Source organism: Prinia subflava, chromosome 9 (genome assembly GCF_021018805.1).
Source record: "Prinia subflava isolate CZ2003 ecotype Zambia chromosome 9, Cam_Psub_1.2, whole genome shotgun sequence".
In the NCBI taxonomy this organism is placed as follows: domain Eukaryota; kingdom Metazoa; phylum Chordata; class Aves; order Passeriformes; family Cisticolidae; genus Prinia; species Prinia subflava.
In genome coordinates, this window is record NC_086255.1 from 4971749 (window position 1) to 4997246 (window position 25498).

At 40.1% G+C, this 25498-nt stretch overlaps 1 protein-coding gene across 1 annotated transcript in view; it reads right to left on the minus strand.

The window, feature by feature from the left end:
* Positions 1-16287: 16287 nt before the first annotated feature.
* Positions 16288-25498, minus strand: part of PLPP4 (phospholipid phosphatase 4) — a 47951-nt gene continuing 38740 nt past the window's right edge. Inside the window, exons 6-7 of the mRNA XM_063405189.1 lie at positions 21779-21949; positions 16288-19269 (exon numbers count right to left, since the gene is read on the minus strand). Coding sequence (XP_063261259.1) covers positions 19070-19269; positions 21779-21949 — 371 coding nt within the window. The 3' untranslated portion in view covers positions 16288-19069. The remainder of the gene's footprint in view (positions 19270-21778; positions 21950-25498) is intronic.

A 25498-nucleotide genomic window follows, 5' to 3' on the forward strand; every position in this document is an offset into this window, starting at 1 on the left:
ATATAACTTCAGGAATGTTTGTCATTTGAGGACAGAATATGCCAAGAAACTTCTTCTTAATACATGCAGCATTTAGCAACAAGAGAACAGAACAACCTCAGATCAGAATACATTTATTTCTTTTACTTGATAGATTTTCATCTATAAACCTTTGCAAGTAAAGAAGCTGGTACTATAGTGTGTTTAAATAATGCCTGAAATTCAGAGATACAGAGATTTTATGGATAGAGTGATACATTTTTCATAGACACGTGAGAAGATGCAGTCCTACAACTAGGAAAAAAATGAAAAAAAAAATAAAAAGAATTGTTTGGAAGCTGATTTGTCAGGTCTTTGGGCACAGTTAAATTCCAGAAATGATGAAAAGTGTCAGAGAACTGGGCTCCTGAGGGGTTGCTGACCCCAACTAACTGAGGAATCAAACAGAGCTGTGTGACAGGGTGAATTACAGATCTGCATCTCCTGGTTCCTCCTCTCCACACTTTGCCCTCTAAAGGTTTGTGCCAAAGAACCCACAGAAATGGAAATACATTTGTTCCTGTCTTGCAGCTGTTCAGTCTTAAAAGGCTCCCTGTAAACCATTATGATATTTATGCACATGATGCCTTGGGAAGGCTGACCTGAACAGAGACTGGACAGAGCTGGAGAATAAAGCAGATATTTATTAAAAGACCTTTAGGCTCCACCTTGGGCAGTACAAGAGCCTGACCAGGGCTACACCCAAAGTGGACCCAAAATGGACACAAAATGGACAAATGGTCATGAGGTCTCATAATTTTTATAAGTTTTTGTCCATTTAAATATTGGGGTTTAGTTGTCCCCAACTTAATTAAGTCACAATTCCAGCTGCAGGCTGTGAGGTCCCATCCTTCTCATTCCTCCCTTCAGCCACCCTTGTTTGTGCTTTTGGGCTGAAAGTTGTCCTTGGTGTGCAGCAGGAAAGGATTTGTTTTGTGTCCCTGCTGTGTGCAGAGCTGAGTGACCCTGACTGTGAGCTCAGAGCTGCACCCTGGGCAGCACAGAATCTGAAAATATGAAAGCTAAAACTTAAAGCATCACACAAAGAAATCATTCAAAGTTTCAGTATTAACCTGTCCCCAGCTCCTCACGGTGCCATTGAGTTGGTGGCAGCTCTGACTGGAGAGATCATGAGATGAGCAATGGTGCTGGTCCTGTGACAAATCTCCAGGTTTTGTGCTGAGCTGGGGGAATTAACACAACAAATTTCAAGTGATGGATGAAGATGATCCACGGAATCCCATCCTGGAGTAATTGGCTGTGAATTTGCTGAGTGTTCCTGCCTGGGGAGACTCTGCAGAGCACAGGGTAGCTGCAGGCTGAGGAGCTGTGGCATGGCCTCAGGTCAGCCTGCTCACCCTTCTGCATCTAAATTTCAGTCTCTACCTCATCCAATTATTAAATTATTAACAAAAAATCACCTTCCCAATCTAAATCAATGAAAGCCTTTCTTGTATTTGGTCTTCATTTTCATAAACATTTTTAAGAACTGTTTTCCATTCCCTAGTTAGCTTTGTACTCCCCACACTTGTTCTAATATTACCTTATTTAATATTTGGTTTTAAATTCATTTATTAAACTTGTTTAATATTGGGGCCGTTTTTCTTAGTCTGCTTGAAGACGAAGATAATGGCAGTACAAAGAGAAGCACTTTCAGAGCAAAATCAAAATCTAAATGCTTTCCATTTTCCCCTTCATTAACCTCCTATGATACAAAACTGCTCCTAAGCCACTTGGTGTGATTTATTGGTGAGACAGAAAGGCACCCTTCCTGAGAACCTGTGTCATGAAGAGCTTTCAAACTTTTAACCACTTTTGAAATAAAGATCTGACTAAGGTAGCTCAAAGCCTTGCACCCACATATTTTATTTTGAAGGAAGTGATGCAGAACAGCCAAATCCTGGATCCTGGATATATTTATTTTCAGGTTGGAAATAAACAAGTTACTACAGGAGAAGTTTTTGGTGTGGTGTTTTTTTGTTTGTTTGTTTGTTTTTTAAAGGAGTAAATTTCAAATAAACTATAAGAAATTATTTCTATCTACTTCAGAAGTTCCAGGATTTGGCTGTTTGCATCACTTCCTTCAAAATAAAATATGTGGGTACAAGGCTTTGAGCTACCTTAGCCAGATCTTCATTAAAAAGGTTAAATTTTGAAAGCTCTGCATGACACAGGTTCTCAGGATAAAACCATAGGAGACAAACTCTAGAAGCTGTTTAAAACAGTTTTCATCCAATAAATGTGATGTGTAATTCACCCCACACCACTAATTACATGAATGACATAAATGTTTCCTAAGTCACAATTTTTTAAAAATTGCTACATTTAACTATAAAAGAACTACACCTTTCCTAGGTGATAATATATATAATGATGAGAGAACAGAACAGTTTCAAATTTCTGTATACATAAGACAGCAAAAGAAGGAAAATCAAGATCTGAAATAAGTTACTACATGAGGCTAAAACCTGAAGAAGTTTGGGTTTTTTTAAAGAGCAAATTTGAAATAAATTATTAGAAATTATTCCTAATTCAAACATCTCTCAGACTGGAAAACTTTACAGAGGAATAAATACAGATTTTGTTCTGTTAGCATGATGAACAAAATTAAATATTTAATGCAGGCCTTTTAAAGACTGTAAGAAATTAGAGATGAAAGATAATTAATTAAGTTCTAATTTGCAGTAGCCTGAAAATTGAAGGTTCATCTGTTTGTTTTGTACTGGAGCCCCTACCTGCAAGCCCAAAAGAGCTGAGGAGGATTTAAGTCTCTGTTTGAATACAAATGTGTCATTAGAAGCAAAATTCCCCATTTAGAACATGGGCAGAGGGTTTCATGCACTCCCCAGAGCTCCAGGTGCATTTTTAAAGCTCCCTTGTGAAACTGGGCTTTCAGCACTGTCAGTTCCCTTTTCTGATTTTAAATATGCTCCTGTAGGTTATTAAAGATGTCTGTGTTAATTTTGGGCTAAGCTTTGAAATATTCTTTGACTTGCTGGGCAAATCATCACAGCTCACTCAACACCACTTCTGTGGCCTGTGTTATGATGGTTTAGGGCGCTCCCTAAAATCATTTTCTCCATTCAACCCTTCCCAACCCTTCCCTGATTTTATGATAATATTCCTGAAGAATAACATCTCCTTACCCAGTGTATTTATTAAAGTATCAAGATCTTTGTAATTAGCATTATCGGCAAGGGGAAAGGATTTGTTCTAATTAAGCCAAATCTAAGCTAACAAAACCAATCATCCTGGGCACTTATGTAAAATTTTAATTTCATGTCCATCAGTGTTTAGTTCCCTTATAAAGTCCCTGGTGAGCTAATAAATTTTTTTTGTGCTTTTTCTTCTAAAGAAGAGAGAAACCTCCATCCTCCTTGGGGCTGCTTTTAAATCCTCAGAATGAAAGCCCTCATTTTCACATGGGCTATTGCTTTATTGGGCTGTTCAGTGGCAACTCTTCACTGAGCCTTCCTGGTTCTGAAAACATCAGCAAAACCTGCTCTGAAGGAAGTTCTGAACTGAAAAAAAAAATCTTTAAACTTTAAGTTTAAAAATCCTGCCAAGTGCTGAAGGATCAGACCTTCTGCTCCTGAACCCAACACGCTTCCCAGTGAGGTTTGTTCTCTCACCTCCCTGGCTGTGCCAGCACCTAGAGGCAAAATTGTGCAATTTATGCACAAATGTGCATTTTATTCAAGATCAAAACAGCCTCAGGGCTTAAGCTGATGGAAATCAAACATTGCCTGGTGCCTGTTTGTCCCAAGGAGCATCTCCAGGCTTCACTTAAAGTCAAGGTCTCTTCTCTGCCCTGACAGATGTTCTCTCTAAAGAAGACAACACAAACTGTGGAGGGAGCCTGGTAAAAGGACAACATCCCAGAGACTTAAGATTGCCCCTCCAAGTCTCATGGTTATGAAGCAGAATAAACCCCAAGCATTTGCTTTTTCACCCAGCAGTTTATATTTTAGTGAACTAAAACCACACACATTTTAGTGAGCTAAAACCTGCCAAAACTGTTAACCCAAGGGAACTTTCCTGTGGGGAATGTGCTTTCTTTCCCCACTTGTTCACCCCCAGAAACTCTTGGCTGTGAGGTGCTGCTGTCTTCCCACAGGGAGCACATCCCCTGTGCTTTGCAGTGGGAATTTACAACAGGATTTGGAATTTGCTCTGCCAGAATGGAGAGGAGTTGTCAGCTCAGTGTGTGCAGCTCTTCTATTTGAGTTGGTGCTTCAGCAAGCACAGTCAATAACAGATTTTTAGAGGGCTTGTAGATAATTAGATTAATGAGCTGACTCTCCTCAAACACACGATTTGCAGTAAGCCTTTCTGCTCATCTCTTTATTGACTGGCACAGCAATGATCTCTATTGAAATTCACTCAGCCATCAGGTAATACAAACATATTTTTGCCCTTGGAGGCAGTCAGAAGGGCCAGGCACACTATCACTGCAGTATATATGTTTTCTGAGACAACTGGCAGCCTCAAGGTGTTAATCAGGAGGAAATAGGGGCTAAGTAAGTATTAAATTATCTCTGGCTACAATAGGGTTCCCAGATGACCATGTTGGAATTGTTTTGGAGGGATCCATCTAACTCTTTGTCTTTCTGTTGTAATGAGAAGTCAGTCAATCCTCAGGGTAAAAATCCTGCTCCCTCTGAAGAACCAGACAAGCAACAGAGTTAGAAATGCCAAGTGCCTATTTCAAAGCATCTTATTCACCTCATCCCAACCCCTGAGCTGGAATTCAGGATTTCAGCGTGGCAATCTCTGCCAGTGTCCTTTGGTGGTTCCCAATTAACTGCAAGGAGAAGCAAATCTCATGAACAAAAACTGTGAGCAGAAAACTGTAGAAGCAGCAGGATGGTAGTTAAAGCCTTGGAAGGATGGAAGAAAAAAAGATGCAAATAGTTCCATCTAAACTGGTGTTTTCTTCCATTTCAACAATCAAAGTGAATGGGAAAAAAACCTTACAACATTGGCTAGGCAAGTCCTTTCTGGGACCTGAGAAATGAAAAAAGCCACACAGAAATGCAACTGGTCCAGAATGAGCCCCTAAGAAGGCAATCAGCACCTGCCAGGCAAAGGGGACACAGCCTTCACAGACCAAGGACCATAAATGCAACAGGAAAATTAAAATTGCTCAGTGGGGAGGTCTAAGCTGAACACATATGGGAAACTCCATTAATACAGCAGAAGAGAAAATGAATAAAGGCTGCAAGTGGCAGCACTCTCAGTGCAGAAATCCAAGGAATTGACAAGAAATTCAGGCAAAGCACAGACCCCCAAACTGAAAAACTGCAGCACAGCCGGCTGCCGAAGGGGTTAGTGACAACACAAACCTTCCAGCAGCTTCTGCAAAGCTGCAAGGCAAAAAGCATCTGCCTCGGTGTGCTGGAAAGCAGCAGAGAGAGCCGGGTTGTGAGAGCAGGACTGGGGCTGGGAGCACTGATTTCTGAGGAAAACAATTAAACAGAGACTGCTCTGCAATGAAAGTGGCACATCTGATGAAAAGCAGCAGACACCCCTGCAAGGGATCACGAGTTCAAGAGCAGAGGCTGGGTGATGGTTTGGATGCTGGAGAATGTACCAGGGTGGTAGAGATGCCTCAGGCAAGAGAAAGCAAACAGCTGGAGCACCCAGAGCGAGCTCTTGCTGAAACTTGGGAAATAAATGTTTATTGACGTTTTGTGAAATATGGTGGCTGCCATGGGGAGGAAAAGGGTTCATCAGGACCCTTAGGATTCATTAGCAAAGCAGGGGAATAAAACTTCCCATGCAGAGAGTAGGGATGGATTCTGAGAGCAGGCAGAGATCAGAGGTGAAGGGATCTCTGTGTCCCCTGAACCCCCCTGCTCTTAATGAAAAAGGACTTAACTGTTCACTTACACACCCAGTCTGGATCTGTCAGGAGCAGAGGAACACATCCTGCTGCCTCCAAAGTTAAAAATTCTGAGGGAGAAGGAAAATATCTAAAAGTTTCTATATCTAAATATATCTAAAGATATCTAAAATATCTAAAAGTATCTAAAAATATGTAAAAGTGCACACCACCATAACGGAGTTATGGATGGTGTCTCTAAAAATAATTAAAAACAAAATATCAAGGATGATATCCATGATATTTTAAAATAATTTTTTTTAAAAATTGAGTACATAGTAACTATTCTGAGCTGTGCTTGGTGCTCCAGACACCTCAGAAAGCAACGTGACAAGTGGTACAGGAACAGGAAGGAGGGAAGTACCCCAATAATGTAAAGTTGGGAAGAGCAGCTTTGGGAGATGCCTGAGCTGTTGAGCTTCAGCAGTGATGGAGAATTGTCTTGACAGTTGTCAAAATGCTCTGAAGGCAGCAGTGCAGGAGAACTTACCCAAACCTGTCTGATGCCTACATGAGGTTGCTTCTCCTGACACACGTACAGGGTGTTAGGTGAGGTCACCTGCAGCCCCAGAGGTGGGCACAGAAGTTGCTAAATTGGGTTTTTCAGCAAGATCTGAGAGACACAAACTTGAGGGAGCAGGGACAGCTACAGTTCACATCACAGCCAGAGCAAACAGAGTTTATCTCCTGGCTGCAGTGCTGCTGGTACAGAACAGTCAAACAAGTGATGTGAGCAAGGATTTGCAGCTCTCTGTGCTTCCAGAATGCTGAGTTTATGGAGGATATTGATGTGTGTGCCTGAAAAAGAAGATAAAGTGGACTGCACCTCCTGCCAGGACTGAGCCCTGAGCCAGGTGAAGGATGGCTGGTGTGTCCTGGAAGGAAACAGCAATTAGTGACAACACCCACACTGCTTTAATGAGGGGCTGCTAATCAGCCTAAGAGACACCCAAAAGTTTAGGATGGCTTCATTGCCACAGAGCTGATGGGATGAGAACCCATCCCTCATTGAAAATGCAGTTTTTAAGCCTGTAAAACACAGCTGACCTGTACCTCTGCTAAGCAAACCTTCCTCCAGGTTTCCCAGGTAAAATTTAAGCTGGTTTTCAATTACTATTCATTATTTACCCAGATAATACTTGTTATCTTGCTAACAGCATCCTCCCACGAGGAAAACAGCACAGAATAATGCTGTGTAGGGCATTACCTGTGCAAGGCTGAAGGTCTAAACCTAAATCCACCCACGTCCATCACTTCTGGCCCTCATGTTCTATTTCTGTGGAGCTTTTGCCCAACTCTCCAACAACCCCAGGCATAAATATGATCAAAAATATAAACAGGAGTATAAACACATAGCAGAATATGCAAGGTTTTAGGCATCTGGGGTGTGTGCATTAAAAGCTCCTGTAAAAGGCAAAAAGAAACCTGCACAAAGATCCCTATCAGCAGAGGAAATGCTGATAACCACAGTGGGAGAGGGATCATTCCCCAGAGCAGGGCATGAGTAACAACACTGGCACAGCTCAGGATACATCCTTAAACAAAAAAGGTACAATTTCTTATTTTTAAAAATTTATAAGCATCACTTAATCAGAAAATTGTGGTAAGAACCATAGTGAGGCCAAATGCTGCTGTATTTTTATTAGTATCAAGTCTAAATTAATATAAATTTAGGAGTTTGGCTCAGTTTTGTTCCCCAGTTTGGAGATGGGTGCAAAGATGTTATGGAAAAAAGTTACTTAGAATGTTAATTCTTCAGTGCATTGTGTAGATCCTGCTTGGTAGCTCATGAATCCAGAGCCAGAAACCACTTAATCTCTTTTTTCTGATGAAATTACTACATAAGAGACATGCCTGTTTTCTTGTGTACATTGCCAGGTTAATTTTGATGAATTATAGAGTAAGAGACTCACAAGAAAACCACCCTCTCCTAGTGGATAAAAATAGAGAAAATACAGTAAGAATTCTTCCTGATAGCTTTTGTAATAGATATTTAGAAAATTAAACAAGTATTTCTTAGTCATAAAAAACCTGTGGGGTGAGAAATCCAGTGTCCAAATCCTAAAGCCAGAGGTTGTCTCCTAGTTGACAGTTTAATCATCAACCTATCCAGAGCAATGGATTTCTGACATGAAAAATATGATCATTTTTCTCTAGCCTGATTTCCCATCAACTTGAAATTTAATTAGAGCATATATTTTAGAATGACACACAGACCTGATATCTTCAAACAGTGACAATATTACTTACAATAATAATAATTAACAATGAGAAAACATTAGGAATCCATCTCTTCACCTTATTTCCAGTTCAATTATTTAGGTCAGACTTTCTACCGGGAGTTCTTGGTCCAAGTTTGATTTTCACTTTAGAGATGCTTCAGCCTTGGTGTAATATCAGATTGTAGGACCTTCAGCCAGGTTCTACATATCAAAGATTAAATATTCAGGTTTAAATATTAACCCCAAGCACCTTTTTTAAATTTTAATTATGTTTTTTAAGCCTGTGGCCAGGTAAGTCTCTCTCTCCCAGCACTGAGGGAGGAGTCAGTGTGTGGTGTGCCAAACATGTGCTATCTCTGGCAGGAAAGATTTCTGAAAGGTTTTCCTGCCAGCAATAACTGAGCTGAGAGCTTGAGCTGCTCTGGAATGCAGGAGCTGCCCTATTACAGTGATTGCTCTGCCACTGGTCATTAACATTCATCAGTAAATATTAATGTAGGCGACTTGGCCAAATTTCCAAGTAATTGATGCATATTCTTTCTTGGGTGTTTCCAGCCTCATCCCTCTGGGGACTTAATTTTCAATTTTCATTTTTAATCTGTGCTGGACAATTCAGGGCAAATTAATGTAGAGGAAATAAAAGCTGATTGCACATTAACTGTTGGTAAAAACTCCAGAGGTACAGAAGCACCACTCAGGAAGCCAAAATTTACAGCTCCTGCCAAAACCCATCTGGTGCTTTTGCTACCCAGGAGGGAGAATCCCCTGGAACACAGGATGTCTGTGCCAGGCAGAGCTGCTCCTCAGCTCTCTGCTCCTCAGGGTCTTCATTTTAGCAAACTCTTCCTTCTCCACACACAGAGGAATGATCTGTTTTCACAGCACCATTCAGGCTTTCTCTGAGTGGAACTCACATAAGCAAGCCACAAAATGTGTTGTCATGAAAATGTCAGTCTTGGAGTAATTAATTTTGTTTTTATGAAGTGATACCCCTTTAAAACACTCTGTCCTGACAGTCACGTGAGAAATACTGATGTCACCTGCAAGGGTTGACAGGAGAAATGGAACATGCTTGGTTCTGTGAAATTTAATATACAAGAAAAAAATAAATTAGAGATGCCTCACTTCTAGTGCAAAGGTACTTGGACTGGTAGTTCCACTCTGCACTGCCTCAGTTCCTGGTATTTTATTTCATTTTCTCTTCATTTAAGGCTTTGCCAGGTATTTTACAGGTTCAGGCTCAGATTTCTTGCTGCAGTCACATTGTGTAACACTATTGTGCTTTACACATTGCTCTGATTTCAATTTTAGCCAACAGCTAGAGAGACAAAAAGAAGCCAGTTTAACCATATCCTAAATGTCCTGGAGCTGGGAGCCAGGGAATCACTGCAGGACATCCATCCAGCCAGGCTGGATTCATTTGCAAATGAGCAACCCAAATTCAGTCTGCATGGTTTGAGGGATGGAAAAAGTTTGCAGGATAATTTATTAATGTCATTGTCTGCAGCTTTCCAGATGTTCTTGTCCTGGAGCATTCACAGAGGAGAAGCTCCCAAATACATCAGTGAAATAGTTGAGAGATGTTTTTCTGCTAGGAGGCACAAAGCTGGAAAAATTAAGGCTGTTCTTCCAGGAGTGATGTAAATTAATGAATGACTTCAGATCAAGGCCAGAGGGAGGGAAAAATGTCAGCACAGTCCTTCCTGCTTGTGTCAGGGAGTAAAAGAGGCTTTCCCATGGGATGGGGATGCTTCCCTGAATGCCCAGAGAGTACCCCAGGGATAGTTCTGTGATTCTCAGTGCAATTAAATTCTCTCCAAGCTGATGATGTTCATGCTAACATTGTGTGAAATGCTGCCAGCATCCAGCATGACACCAGTGTTTTCCCTAGAACACACCACGTGAAAGAGGAAGGTGTTTTCATTGGACTCATTTAAACAAATAAATGAACAAAGAACAAACCAAAACCCAGCTCTGGCCTATTGGAGTTTAGTGCCAGAAGAGTGGAAGGAAAGATGAGAGTTGTTTTCATCCCTCAAGCCCTTTCCTGTCCTTTGGATGGCATCAGGGTTTTTATCAATAAAAATCAGAAAAAATAACCCTCACAAGTAATGAAGGTGATTCAAGCCATGTCCAACCCAGATGAACATCCATCCCCCACCTGCATTTACTGGGCAGCAGGAAAGAGTGAAAGCCTGTCTTAGCCCTTGAGCACCAGTTTGAATAATTGACACTAGGATTTGTTGAAATGGAACAATTTGGCTGACCCACTTTTGGACTTCAGGCGAGTTTATCTCACATAAACAGCTATTTTGAGCTTATGATGAGGTTTTTAGGAGCTCTGTCACTCCTGCCAGCTCACCTTCCCACAGACAAATTCACAGAAAATAATGCACAGTATTAATGCCAGGATCTCCAACTTGATTTGGCCTCCACTGATTTCAGCAGTGATCAAAGTTCTTTTTCCTAATCATCACGTTAATTTCAATATAAACTTTTCATTGTCAGGTTTGTGGGGAGGTATCTGCATCTGTCCCAATCAAGGATTCACTTGCAGCTGTAGGTTTAAAACTCCCTCTAGAGTAGTCCAAATACAGAGTTGGCTGTAAAAAAAGCCCTAAACCTCATGGAAGGGCCTGATGTTGATGGAAACCTGGCTCAGACCCCACTCACATGAACCAGTTCCAGCCTCTCTGGACAGAACCTGAGCTGCTCATCTGTGCCCTGCACTGCTGAAAGCAAAAAAAGAAACCCTCATTTAGCTGAAACTGTGAGAGCTTTGCAGGAGAATCTCACTTCCTCAAATAATCACCTTGGGGGATCACTGTTTAATAACAGAGAGCAATCACTGCACACTGCAGACACTTTTAAAAAGCCTCACACATAAAAGCTCAGCTTCCAGACCTTTTTCCTGTGTCACAGCCCTAGCTCACAGAAGCTGCTGGGGGCACTAATGGAAGGGTTTAGAAATGACAAAACATAAACACACAATTTAGCCTGAAGAAAAGCAGGGTGTGTTTCCTGAAAGCACATTACTAGACCATAAAATATGAGTTGTGGTGCTACACTGAGGGCAGGGATAGAAGAGAAAAGTGTTTGTGAAACTCTCTCTACTTCCCTGAACATTGTGTGGCTAGTTCCCCTTTGAACCTAACCTTTATTCCTTTAACAAACCACAAGAATCAATTACAGCTCTTTCCTCCCTTTGAAACTAAGTGAAAATTCACCAGGACAGGGAAGTGACAGAAAAGCTTTTAGTCTACTTCAGCTGACAACAAGATGTATTTTTGTCCCACTGTCTCAGAGCAAAGCCATTGAAATTCCTGTCATGGGATGGGTTTAGATGCTATTGCACCTGTTAGTTCTAGTGTTTAAACAAATTCCTCACGATGCTGATGTACCTGGGTGAATATCAGCAAAGGCAGAGCAGAGGAGAGCAAACTCACAGCCCCTCATGTAGGATTTACTTCCCCAGCTCTGGAGGAGTTGCAGATCACATAAAATTCTGAGCAGTAATATTAATTATTGCACTGACTCTGCCTATTTAGTGCATTATCACAGCCTAATGAGGGACTCCTGCTATGATTTACCTTGTAAGCACCTTTCTTCATAGCTGCATTTACTGCTTTATAAATGCTTCTTATTGCATAGCCATTTCCAGTGCCATTAAACTCATTTAACCATGCTCTCACCACTGTAGCTTTACAGAAAGGTGGCAGAAGAAGTAGTGTAACTTTTCCTCTTTGTTTTTGCAAGGGCAGCATTATGGCAAAACACGTATTTTCTTGCATAATAGTTCTCTATAACTCCTGAGAAATGTAAGCATTAAATACTGTAAGTATTAAATAAATACAGGTTCAAAACCCCAGTTGGCTTCTTCACTATAATCAATAAAGGATGGAAGGGATTAATAATATTGATTGGTATAAGCCAGTACACCTAGAGTTAAAAGCTATCCTTTTTAATGGCAGGTAAGAGAACACAAACACTTGTTAGAAGAAAAAGAAAAAGCAAAAAAAAAAAGTTTCCTAGGTGATAATTCTGCTTCCCCCTGCTGCAGAAACCTCTAACAAAGTAAGGGCCATACAGAAAAGATCAATATTTCTGCTCCCCCCTTCATCCATAGCACCCAAACTGCTCCACAGCTTCTCCACATTAAACCATGCAGGGCTTAAACCTCACAAATTCCCAGCTGGAGTGCACTCACAACTGATTTATTTCCATTTACTTCGGGAAATCCCAAATACAGCAGAGGTTGCTTTCACAGCCTCCTGGAAAATGCAAATGCACTTACTGATGATGAAATCCTGTGGCACGTCTTCCTGCACCATCCACAGCCCTCTGTGCCTCCCCTGCCAGCTCTCACTCCAAATGTTGCTGCAGGAGCTGGGATTTTCTGTGCCAGTCCTTGTTCCCCTTCAGCCTGAACTGAATACTGAAATCAGCTGTGTTTGCCCCTTCTGGGGTCAGCAGCACAGGAGTTTTATCTCAATATTTAAAAAGAGGAGACTCCAGCTGGTGCTGAAAATAACCTGGTCAAAAATGAAAATGAAACTATTTCCCACCAGGAGAATTCTCAGAGGCAGAGGTGTTGCACTGAAATTCCAAGGGGGATTATTCAGACCAGGATGGAATTAGGAAAGGAGCAAATTAGGGAGGAACAATTCAATTTCAAGAATAACCCTGTTACTCTGGGCATTTTCTGACATGAGAAGGTTGGAAGCCTCAAAAGAGCAAGGGTGGAAATCCCACAGGCTGGCAAAAGTCTTTATACACTGAGATGTAACAATTGATTATGTTTCTTCCATTAACATATTCTTAAAATTATGAGTTTTGTTAACAGATGAAATGAAAAATATTTCCCAGCCTTTATGGAATGGAATTCCTGTTTCCCAAACAAGCCTCAGAAATACGATCTCTATCCCTTTACTGTGTGCAATGATTTGTTTGAAGAAGCCAGCTCCAGTCTTTTCCACCCTCAGTGATACAGAGGATGTTTAAGTTGCCTTATCTTTGTTGAACAATGCTGCAGATAAGAATTCCATCACATTCACTCCCTAGACAAGCTTACACCTCTTAGATTAGAGTGACATTGTGACACTGCTGTAATGTTCTTTTCCCCTTCCTTTTTTACAGTGTTATATTGGTTTCAGCAGGAGCCCACATCTGAAACTTCCATTGTGGCTTCAATCTGTTGGAGTGGAATGGAGATGAAATGGGTTTTTGTACACACAAATGCTCTGTAATGCTGATAAGGGGTGATGTGAACAGAATACAGACTGACACAACAGAATTGTGTGTTCAGCCTGCCTGCTAAAGGAGATATTTTTCAACAGCCTGCTAAGTAGCAATAAATGATTTGTAAATATCCCTCAATAGAGTAGGGACTCCTTTCTCCTAATAACCCTGCCACACACACAAACAATTAATAAAATGCTCAAGGAGATTTTTAACAATAATCTGACTCTTGGGAGCCTTCAGAGCCACCTGCTCTGTGTGTCCATCGAGGGGCACTGGGAAAACCTGCTGGAACTAATAAATCAAACTTCCCCTGGCTCAGATCTGTTCCAGCAATTACGTGATGGGCTTGGATCTTAATTAGCAGCTCTTCTCTCTTAATGTGATCCGTGTCAGAAGGTCACTTCGAGAGTGATGCTAACTAGAATGGTTTGAATTGTTGTCCCCAAGGCAGAGATGTGACAGGGCCCTCAGCAGCCCCTCACAGCATCTCCCAGATCAGGTGTGAGTGTGCTCAGCCTGTAAGCTGAGAAATGGGAAGAGCAGAAATCTGCCTTGGCTCCAGCTGTGAACCAGGGGGAGAATTCTCCTCCTGAGAAATGGGAAAACAGAAATCTGCCTTGGCTCCAGCTGTGAACCAGGGGGAGAATTCTCCTCAACTGGAGAGGGAAAGTGCATCTGGTACTGACCACCCCTTCTCACTGCAACACTAAGCGCTGTAAAAGCCTTAAAATTCTTTAAAATGTCTTCTAAAGAATTTAAAAGGTCTTTAAATGGCCTAAAAAGTGAGTTCTATGTATTAGACAATGGCACCCTGAGCCCTCCTCCTGGAGCTTGTCTGGATTCAGTGGGGCAATCCTGCAGTGACATCTGGCCCTCTTTGGAGCTGCACTCTGTGTTGTGGGTGCATGTTGCCTATAAATAAGTGCATTAATTAGACCTGGAAAGTCTAATTAAGATGAAAAGGAAGAGAGACACCATCCAGAACAAGGTGTGTGCATATCACCATCAGTTCTCCTGCTCTTCTCATCACCAGGATGAGAATTTCCATTGTGGTTGCTCTGCAGATGGAAAGACCCAAAGGAGCTCAGAGAGCACAGTGTGTAATTAAAAACCACAATTACATCTGTGAACGAGAGGCCAAATAAAAGCAAGCCACAGATAATTACTGGAACAAAAACCACAGTGTCCTTGTGCTCAGCCCCATCTACTCCTAGAAATAAACTTGTTTCAGACCACGTTAAAATCTAGTAGCTTGGCAGAATAATGCATGGCTGCTGCAAATCTGCCAGGGGAATTAAGAGCTTTTTTGGCAAACTAACAAAGAGACTCAGTCCAAAGGTTTAAAGTTTATGGAGCTGCTTCAATCGTGTTTCATGCTTGACTGTCTGCAGTCCTCCTGAGCTGGCTGAATGCATCACCCTCTTGTTTCTACCAAGTCAAAGCACTGGGTGAAAATTTTCTATTTCATGCCCCATTCCTACCTTGCTGCTCAGACTACCTAATGTGGGTTATCCCAAATGCCTCCTGCTTTTCCCTTTGGAAAGTGTTGTTTTTTTGGGTTTTTTTTCAGAAAATAATAACAAGCAGATCTTCACTTCTGTAACTTCAGCATACATCTGTTGCAGCTCAGGTGTTTTTATTACAGTTATCTGGGTTCAAATGAGGTACAAAGTTTGGACCAGCCTGAATGCTGATTTTTTTTTGGTTATTTCTGCAAGTTAAAGCAAGAATCCTGTAGTATCTGCAAAAAGAATCTCAGTTAATTCAGTGCATCAGGAGTTACCCACCCAGTCTTGTCATTTTAATTTTATACACTCTGAGCAAATTGTAATTTAATGGCAAAATGGTAATGTTCGTTCTCTGTTCAGAGCAAGTTCCTGAGCAGGGAGTAATTTGCACTCCTGTAGAACAGGACCTCTCTATATAATAAACTGAATTAAACTGGATGCATCCTAGTGGAAACCTCTAATTTAGTTTTAGCCTCTTAGCACAGCAATCTAAGCATTCTGCTTATCAGACAAGTTTGGAGTGTACCCTGAGATATCAGGTGAGATTATATCTCTTGTAAAAATGGGTAAGAGTGATAAGAAATTTGATTTCAGATAATGCCGGTGGGTGCTACTCCTAACTGTCCAACAACACGGTCCTGCCTAGCAGTTTTGAGACAAATTTAAAAATTTAAGAGTATGAACAAAACCCGTGTGAAGGTTTTATTCCACCTACAGGATGTGATGTGCTCAGTGTTCCAGAGCAGCTCTCCCAAAATCATTAGAATTTTAATACCACAAAACAAAAATATGGCTTTTTCATAGGTTTGAGTGGGGTTTTTTTCCCCCTGCAGTGCACAGCAAAGTATTTTTGGCATGGGTAGAAAGAAGGAAAATGAGGTTCTCTTTTCACATTAAATAGAAATAATTTGTTCTATGCACAGGGCAAAAAAATAGAGGGCCAAATTAGAAAAAGCAACAAAATCTGAATGAATCAGCACAAATGCTCTATTCCCAACCCAGTGCCTGAGATTTGCATTCACTGTGGGGACATTTTGCTGATTCCCAGCCTCATGGTTCAGGATATCCCTGCTGTGTTTGATTTGATATTGTTCTGTTCTAGTCTAAGCACGTCTGTTATTAAATATGGCACTTGCAGTGTTATTTGAGATATGGAATGGGACCAGGGAAAGGGACCTGTTGGGCTTAGCTGGGTAACAATTACAGAATTTCAGCCTTGCAGGAGCATTATTTTGGTATAAGGAGGGAGGCTGTTCCATTTTAATAGCATCAGTAACGACTGTTTATCAGTACCACTGGTTCTTTAGGGCTTTTTGTTTGTTTGTTTGTGTGATGCTTTACATGGTTAATTAATGAAAATAATTTGCTAAATTATATTCTTCTCAAAAAAAAGATAACATGCAGATGTACAAACCCACATTCATGTGTTGTTTTATTGGTGCATTACAACATTACATTTCCTTCACATTGAGAAAGCATGAGATTAAAATACATTGATCCACAAAAATGCCTTCCCTACACTGACTTTGCACTGGTGATTGTGGCACCTACAGATCCCTCCACAAGCTTCCATTCCATTAAGCCTTTCATAATTTTAATTACATTTTAATCAAACCTTTTACATTGTCTACTTTACGACTCTCGACTTAATTATTCCCATTAAAATGTGTTATTCTTTGCTGCCTTTCTGAGGTCACCAATTACTCTTGCAATTTCAGTTTTTATGCTGTATTACAGTTCATGTTCCAACCCCTTAACAGCCACTACTCACTTGAGGGCTGTGTGAGCTTTTCCTCACCCCAAAGACAGCCTGTTTGTACCAAAAGCCATTAAAATTCTGAGGATGTGTACAGCACACTTAGAAGGCCCCACTCCATTTTGAGAATAAGCCAGATCTATATAAAAACATGCAAAATGCTCTATGCATCAGTATTAAACTTCTAATTTTGACTGAAGATTTATGTTTTTTTAACATTTGCATATAACCTGGAAGACTAGGGTTCCTGCTGAAAGAAAGAGCTAATGGCTGAGCCTTACCCTGACTCTGGGGCTTGCAGTAATCCTCCCACACTGAGTAATAGAAAACTATATTTGTTACAGAATTCTGCAGGATGGTTTAAAAACTTTGAAGGAAGGTTAAACCTCCACTGAACTCTGTGGATTTCTAGAATAAGATCTCAGCCACACCGGAGGAGTGTTCTGTCAAATCCAGTGCAAATGCCAAATAATTTTGCTTTGCTGATGCTGGCATGGTGAATTGCTGTATATTCACCAGGAAAACCACAGCTAAATTCAACTGTCTCTGCTGTAGAGCTCAGAATTCTGTAACTGCAGGTGAAACATCCTCTCTCTACCACAGCTAGACTGGACCAGCTTTGCAAGGCCTGATTTCTACAGAACCTCCCAGGCTCATGCCTGTTACACTCTGTTCCTTAATGTCACTTATATTTTGAGGGTATTTATAGCCATTTCCAAATATCATATAAGTTTATCCACAGCAAGGTCGCATCCTCGTGTACACAGTTATTAGGCTTATTTTTAATGGGACCCTAATTTACTTGCTTTTTTATAAAAAAATTCAAGAGTTGCCAATCAGGAAGCAGCTTTTATCCAAAAAAAAAAAAAAATCTACAAAGCTTAGCTTTGAGGAATGTAAATGACAAGCCTTACATAAAGACATTGAGCTGTTTGAATCACAAAATGTCTACGAGGCCGATGCATATTCCAACAGGAACACAGAAATTATAATCATGGCAGCAGTCTCCTCCAGTCTGAAGCACCGTAATTGGGGTCGTTGATCAACGTTATCTTGATTGCTCCAAGAATTGCTCAACTGCCGGGGTGTGGTCTGGAATATTTTGCCTGCAATTTTTTCACAGGATACCTAAGGAGAGAAAAGCTGGAATCTGACATTCTGCCATCCAAAGGTACATCATCTCAGGGGGATGTGATGGATACTGCAACAAACAGGACCCTACTGATAATAAATTAACTTGGGTCACACACTCGTCCACCTTCTCCACACCAACAGTGGTTTGATTCAGGTGAGTTCCAGTTCAGTACTGAGCCAGCCTTGGCAAGCACCACGCCCAAGAGCATGGTGAGCTGAAAATGTGGGATGGGATTAGTGGAAAACTGTCTCCAGCCTTCCCCTGGTTATGTTACAGTGCTGGAAACCACCACAGGCATTCGTGGTTGTGCACCCAAAATCACGAATGGGAATCTTTGCATTTCGATGGGAATCTTTGCATTTCCTCAGATCACCAATGCTGCAGTGAGTCACTACACAAGAATGAACACGGCACACCGAGAGCCACAGAAAACTTTGTGTTTCTTTGTCCTCCCAGTTTTAGGGGGTTTTAAACACCTGTTTGAAAGGCTTCAGCTTTTTAAATGCAAAGGGTGTTCTTTCCTTTCGATTTGTTTCGGCGGTAAATGCTGCAAGAGTTCTCAAAAATTGCTGATGATGCAATACCAAGTTTCTAATCCATCCTGGATGTTGTTCTTAGTTGGTAATTTTAACAGCATGGAATTTCTTGAACATGAGAATCATCCTGTGGCACTACTAATGCACAAGGCTTGGCTCTTACAAGCACTTCACCATCCACACCTTTCGCCTTCTTAGTCATTAGTAGCTCAGAATGACCTTGGCAAAACTTGACAATTAATACAAAGTTCCACCAGCATGTGGAGATTTTTGTTAATGTCAGAAAGCAGCAAGATAAATGTAAGGATGATGTCCTAAATTATCAAATTACAGATGTTGAACACCTGATGAAAAGTGCTCTGTGTACTCGCCACCCATCAATGAGTGCTGAAGATGAGCAGAACTCTGTAGAAGATACTCAGTACTTCAGAAAATCTGTTTCCAGATCTAGTACATGCTCAACCACATCTCAAAATTGCTCTCTTAACCATTCTCCACACAAGATTGGTTTTAGTAATCTTTCCCCTTCCCTGGAGTAGTTCTACTTGTTTGCAGTAGACTGAAAACAGATAATTCAGCAAGTCAGTATGAACTGAAAATTTAACTTCAAAAGTATGATGGTATCATGGCATTAAAAATAAAATATTTAAATTCCCTTTATAAAAAGGAAGGAAACAAAAGAAAGAATGTACAGTAAGAACCACTGTTAAGAGACCAGTTTGGAGGAAATGTGAGAAGGTTACAAGTTCATTCTGCACATTTCCCAAAGTCATACGGGACCTTCAGTTATTCCCTCCAGAGGCAGCCCGGTGGCATTGTCTGCTGTGGGTCTCTCTTCTTTCTTCACTGAGTTCTGATCCAGCAGGCTGACATAAGATTTGTGACAGGCTCTGTTCCCCAAAGGAGGGTAGTGCTGTCTGTAGCAAATGTAAGCAAAAATGAGGCCAATGATCCCTCCGACGAAAGCATCTGGAGGAAAAAAAAAAGCAACAAAACTAGAAACACGTTACCAGGAAAGGGCAGCCAGGAGTGACAACTACAGATAAAAGACATTTGTTTGGTGTGAAAGTGTTTAATACAGAAAATGTGGATTTTGAATTTTCCTCAAGGATTTGGAACCCAATACCACAATCACACCGGACACATAAAATCAGTCCTTGGGGGCTTGTGTCATATTTTGAACACCCAAATTTTAGATGCTTGGCTAAGTTTTGGGAGATGAACACTGGGATAGAAAGGCTTCCATGGGGTATCAAACACTCCTGATGTTCCAGATCACAGCTGATCATTTGTGGGTGGGCAACCCATGGGCCTGCTCCCACTTACAAAAGCAGACTGCCAAGAATGATTCCAAACTGGATGAATTCTTGCCAAAAGCATCTGAAAGGTCAAAGACTAAGAATGCCTGTTAACAGATTTATCACCTTTTGAATACCTTTCTTTGATGTTTTTTACTATCCCATACTCTTATCAGAAAATAAAGTAAGGTAAAATAAGGCTATTGGATGAGATATTTGCAACTCTCACATATAGACAACTTTAAATTTTTCTATGGTTTCCTGGTTCTGCCTCTTAGTAAAATACTCACTTTTTCTTGTGTTTCATTTACAATCAACAAGAGAAAAACTTCACTGAAAATACACGCTCTGTGAAAGCCTCAGATTTAGCATTAAGAATAATGAAGTGAGGCAAAAGGAACAGGTTAAAATACGTCCTGGCAACACATTTTATTTTAACAAGACTGATTCAGCACCACATCACCTGTGTATATCTGTGTTTCCATTCTTTCAATTTCAAAAAACCAAAGTGTAATAAAAATAGTGAATCATTGAGTTTAGTGGCAAAGAAGGGCAAATCAATACAAATTATTTTTGTCTAAAGTCCTTAAATACAGATTAAATACTCTGGGTTCTCAGTGTGATTTTTATTAGAACAAACGTGTGGTTCAATTTTCAATGCATAATAGATAGTTTGTAACCATCAGAGGAGTGAGATGCCTTTTATCAGGAATGGCTAGGGCAAGAAATCCTGAAAAAAATATACCAAGGTGAATAAATTTAAGAAATGTATCTCTAAGTCACATTTGAGGAACAGGACTACATGGAATGACCCAGGAGATACCTTCTAATCCTATGTTCTCTTCCTCCACACAAAAAGACATAATGAATCTATCACAAATTAATGTAACAGGGGCTGAAACAAGAATTTAAAAGGTGGTTGTGTGCAGACAGTAACTTATCCTACCCGCACTGGAGGCTGACTGATTTCATCAGCCTGTCCCTACCAAACTATAATGGTATTAAAGGTACTGAGGGCAAGAATTTTCACTGCACAGCATCAATCAACTGGTAAAAAACTTAGTTATTGTGACAAGATTAATTTTCTGTAAACCTGTGTTGGGTGCAGTTCTCAGATTATCCTACTTTGACTGAATAGTGTTCCAACTGCTTTTTTTATTTTGTTTATCAATCAGGTCAAGCCTATGATCACTATTTTTAATCACGGAAAAACACCAGATTTTTGCAAGTCCTCTTTAAGTTTCCTGGCATTTCAAAGCTTGCTGAAAACATGCCCAGATAATTTCTTTCAAAACCTTTACATAAATTATGCAATTCTGTGCTTCAGCTTGGGTACCAGAGTAATACAAATTCACTACATGATTTATGCCAAAGGTTTCTGTCTTACTGACCTTGCCTGACTGGGGGTACTAAGCAAAAAACACAGGCAGCTATTTTAACTCCTGTTTTTGAAAAAAAACAATTCTGTATTTTATTTGATCTCATGGTAGAAATAGCTTTCCTCTTTTAATTATTTTCTTTTTTTTCCCCTTTGGGGAAAGGAAAAAAAACCAAAAACCTTTCATTCTCAGTATTTAACTTTACTTTTTTCCATACAAAATTCTCCCTTATTCCATGAGTAAATTAACATTTTCAGAATTATAAGCCTGTACAGGGACTTACATATTGGGAATTGATATATTCAGGAGTTCAGGATTCACAGTGAACTATCCTTATATTCACTGATACCAATACTTGAATATCACTCTCCCCAGCCAAATTGAAGGGAGCTCATAAAGTTGCCATAATATTAATGTTGTAAGCACACTCAATGGATTTTTAATGCAGGGACACTCCACTCCATCTTTCACCTGCACTGTGCTAAGTCTTGGACTCACAACCAATGGTCCTTTTTCATTTCCCACAGCATCGTTAAGGCTCCATCACAAAGCCACCATAAATAATTTACCACAATTAGCTGACTGTGCTGGGCATGAAAAGCCAAGGCCTGAGGTTCTGTGCTGTGCCCAGAGTGAACAAGTCTCTCCTTTGGGAGCACAGTTCTTCCAGGGGAAAGCATCTATAGCCGTCGTGTTTTAACTGACACCATGTACTGGGAAAAAAAACTTAAAAAATCAAAGACATACATGGCTAATTAAGAAAAAAAAAGGTAGGAAAAAAAAGGTCTGTCCCTGCCTGACCTTGCCAGTGATGTTTGTAGTCACACATGCGTGACAGGGCGATCATCATGGCACAGTAGAGGGGCAGGATTGCTGCGCACAGCCTCCAGCTCTTCCCGCGGCCGCTCTCCGTGAAGCAGTGCAGCTTCCCAGCCAGGTAGAAGGTGGTGAAGCCAAGGCCTGAAAATGCAACTGGTAGAGCAAAACACATCACTACAGTAAATTGTAATTAGCACTGGGTTGATTGGTTGATTTTTTTTTTTTTAATTTTTTTTTTTTATTAAAGCAGTCATGATCTCGCAAATTTTAAGAAAATCAGATTTTTGGGGAGGTGAATGGGAAGAAACATTCTCCCACAAGATCCATGATATACATTTATTCTCCACAGCAGTGGTTTTACCTATGGAGCAATGCAAGCAACCAGGCAAAGGAACACTCAGAAGAAATTTGATTTTTTTTCTAATATATATACTCAGCTTTCACATAATCTGACATGTCTGCAAACACTGTGTTGTCTCTAGACATTCACCTATCCCATAGAAGTTTAATTTTTTTCTTCCTTCAACAATTTACCTTTTTCCTCTGGGAGAGACATCAGACACTAAATTAAACACTTAAGCACATTTTTAACAAGAGTCACAAAAGCTTTCTCATGCTTCAACCTTCAGCACATCTTTCCTGATTTTAGACCTACTGTAAAACATTAAGGTTCAAAGAAGAATAAGACTCAGTTTCCACTCCAACTGAATTACACACAAATGAGATTTTTAGGTTCCATTACCCAATTTCTATAGAACATGCACAAGTGGCAGTGATGAGAGAACTCAGGCACCAAATTTCTGCACTGAACTTCTCTCCTCTTGCAGCTCTTACACCTTCCAGAGAGACACTGGACAAGGAAAGGACTTGTTTATATCATTTCATCTCCCAGATGAGTAAATGGAGCAATCAAAATGAAATCTGCCTTGGATATGCAACATCAAATGCAATCCTGAAGCAAAAACTTTTCCACTCCAAAAATACCTTTGTCTTATATTTCTGTTTTTCACCTCAGGTTATTATGTTTTAGGTGAACTGAAATCTGGAGGCAGTATTCCCAGGCAGAAGAATCAATTGCTTCATGGTTTCATTTTCAGGCAATTTAGAATGCCCAGAAATGTAGAGGGCTTAAAGGAATATTGCCCAAACTCTGAAGTAGGTGCTCAGTTCACACAGACTCATATTTAGGATTCCTGTCATTTACCAGGAAATTTTACCAGCAATTGTCAGCGTGGTGCACAGCAGCAGCAGATTTAGCTAGAAAGGCTTTAGAGAGAATCTGGTGATATTTTTAAATGACTATTACCCCCAAATTTGTGGGGTACTTTTCAAGGTCTGCCACATTTCCAGAAGGAGGTGCTCATGGAAGAACATGGATGTTCGGCAGGATCTATATTTGTAATAAACAAAATAAAATAGAAAGGCAGATCTTGCCTTAGGTGGTTGATGTGTTCCTCTAAAGTAAAAAAGGCAGAAAGAAGAGAGTCACAAACACTCCTCTAGGAGAACCCACACCTAATGTAAGAGGGAAAAGAAGTATATAACACTCTAATAATATATTATTATGTAATACTAATATTAGGGCTGTAAAACTAACATTGTGCAGAGATGCCTTACACTGCAGAACTTCAGATTGACTTCCCTTACCCTGCAGTGTGCAAATCCAGAAAGAGCTGCTTGACCCAACAGCCCAGTGCATGCAGAGTCAGCAGCAAAACCCCCAGAATTAACAGCAAAATGCTCTGGGATGTGGGATATCCACTGTAAAAGCAACTACAGAATTCAGGACAACTCAATTGCTGTGCACCCATGTGGGTGACTTTGCCTGATGGCTCTGTTTGGAAGATGTCAGTCAAGAACATTAAGAAAAACAATTCATTCTTCAAGAATTCTGGGCCTAAAGGTGATATTTACACTAAAGAATTTGTAGAATATATTTGAGCACTTTTTCCTGCACCAGCTGGAGTCCATACACCACTGCACCACGAAGGAAATGCAAATACACGCCCTGAAGGGTTATCCCCTGCCTACTGTCCTGGTAAAAATTATTAAGAAGATAGATCCCAAAAATTCAGCAAAGCAATACAAAAACACTTCCAAACTGCCTTCTTCCAGAAAATAAATGAAAATCTGTTTATATAAAGAAGGGAAAATCAACACAAAATACCAACCAGGCATTTTTGGAGACACTGATGTAAATGAATAGAAGAAAATCAGTCTGATTTAGTCTAAAACAATGTCAACACAATAAACATGTTGATACAAATTCCAGACAAAATTATTTAATTGATTCTAAATGTTGTAAGATGAAAAAGGAATGAGGAGATGAAATATTTTTAACAATTGGTGTAGCTAACTCAAATCAAAGTCCTGCTGCCACAAGTTGCTGAACTCAGGACAAACCACAGGTTCTGTCACAGCTCGTTAAAATGCTTTAAAATGCATTATCATTATTTAAATAAATAAAAATACATTTGACTCAATTGTTCAGTTTGTTTTTATGATGTTCTTTTTAAAAAATGAGTTCAGAGAAGAAATAAGGAGGATGACAGCATCTGGAGACACCACAGATCCCATCCTGATTCCCTTCAGACAGGGGATTTAGGCGAGTTGAAAAATCTCTCTGTACAGACCAAACCAATTACCAAACTGAAATGCATAAGGTGAGAAACTGTAAACAAGAATCTGATCTAAAGCACCCCAAATAAATTATTCATTTAAAAATGTAATTGCTTTTGTGAGTGTTTCTCTGAAATTTAAACTACCCCAGGAGGATCTTCAGCCTCTCAAGTTTTAATGGATGCTTTGCTAAGCACACAATAAATGACTTTTTTTACATTAACCAGTTTTTGAACTAAAGAAAACCCCTCAGCTTACTCAAGTGACATCAAATTACAAAACAAACCCCCGAATGGCCTTTGTAAGGACCAGACCAAACGATCCATCTCTTTGTCTGCAGTGCTTTATTTTTGCAGTGATTACTGTACATTTCCCAAGTGCCAACACAGACTATTCATCACTGGAATTGCTCAGCAGCCTACTGAGGAATTCCAGCAGCTAGGGCTACTGCTGAATGTTTTCAGTTTCACACTGTTCAAAGGCTGAAATATTTATTTTTCTTGAAGGAAAAAGTATGATACCAAATGGGTGCATACACTTTAATGCTGAAATTCAATTCAAAGAGCATTTTATAGAAGTACAAGTCCTCAAGAATGTTATGAGCTTATTATCACAAAATATTTTTTAACTTTTTTTTCCAAGTGGGACAGTCAATCACCTTCCCTTTGGCTTAGCTTTATTAAGTTCTTTTCACAGAGAAAGACAGTTCAGCAGAAGCAACATGAAAAGCACATCACAAAATACAAATGTATGCAGGGACTTGGGAAATAAAAAAGGGATGTTGGAGACAGAGACATGTTAGAACAAAAATAGACTTAGATTATCTGAAAAGCAAGAGCATTAGTCATTCAATTGTTTTTGCAACACTGTCACAGTGAATTCTTACGAACTTTTTTGGGATTTTTTTGGTGACATTTTTTTATGTACCTTTCCAGATACCTCATCTCACCTGAAATTCTTAAGGTGGCTTCAGGATACATCTCATTGCCACTAAAACATGAGAACTAAGTTTTAATTTGTTCAGTTCATGCCACCTTTTACAAAAAGTCCTAAAAGCAAACCTGTTCTACAGACTACTTTTCC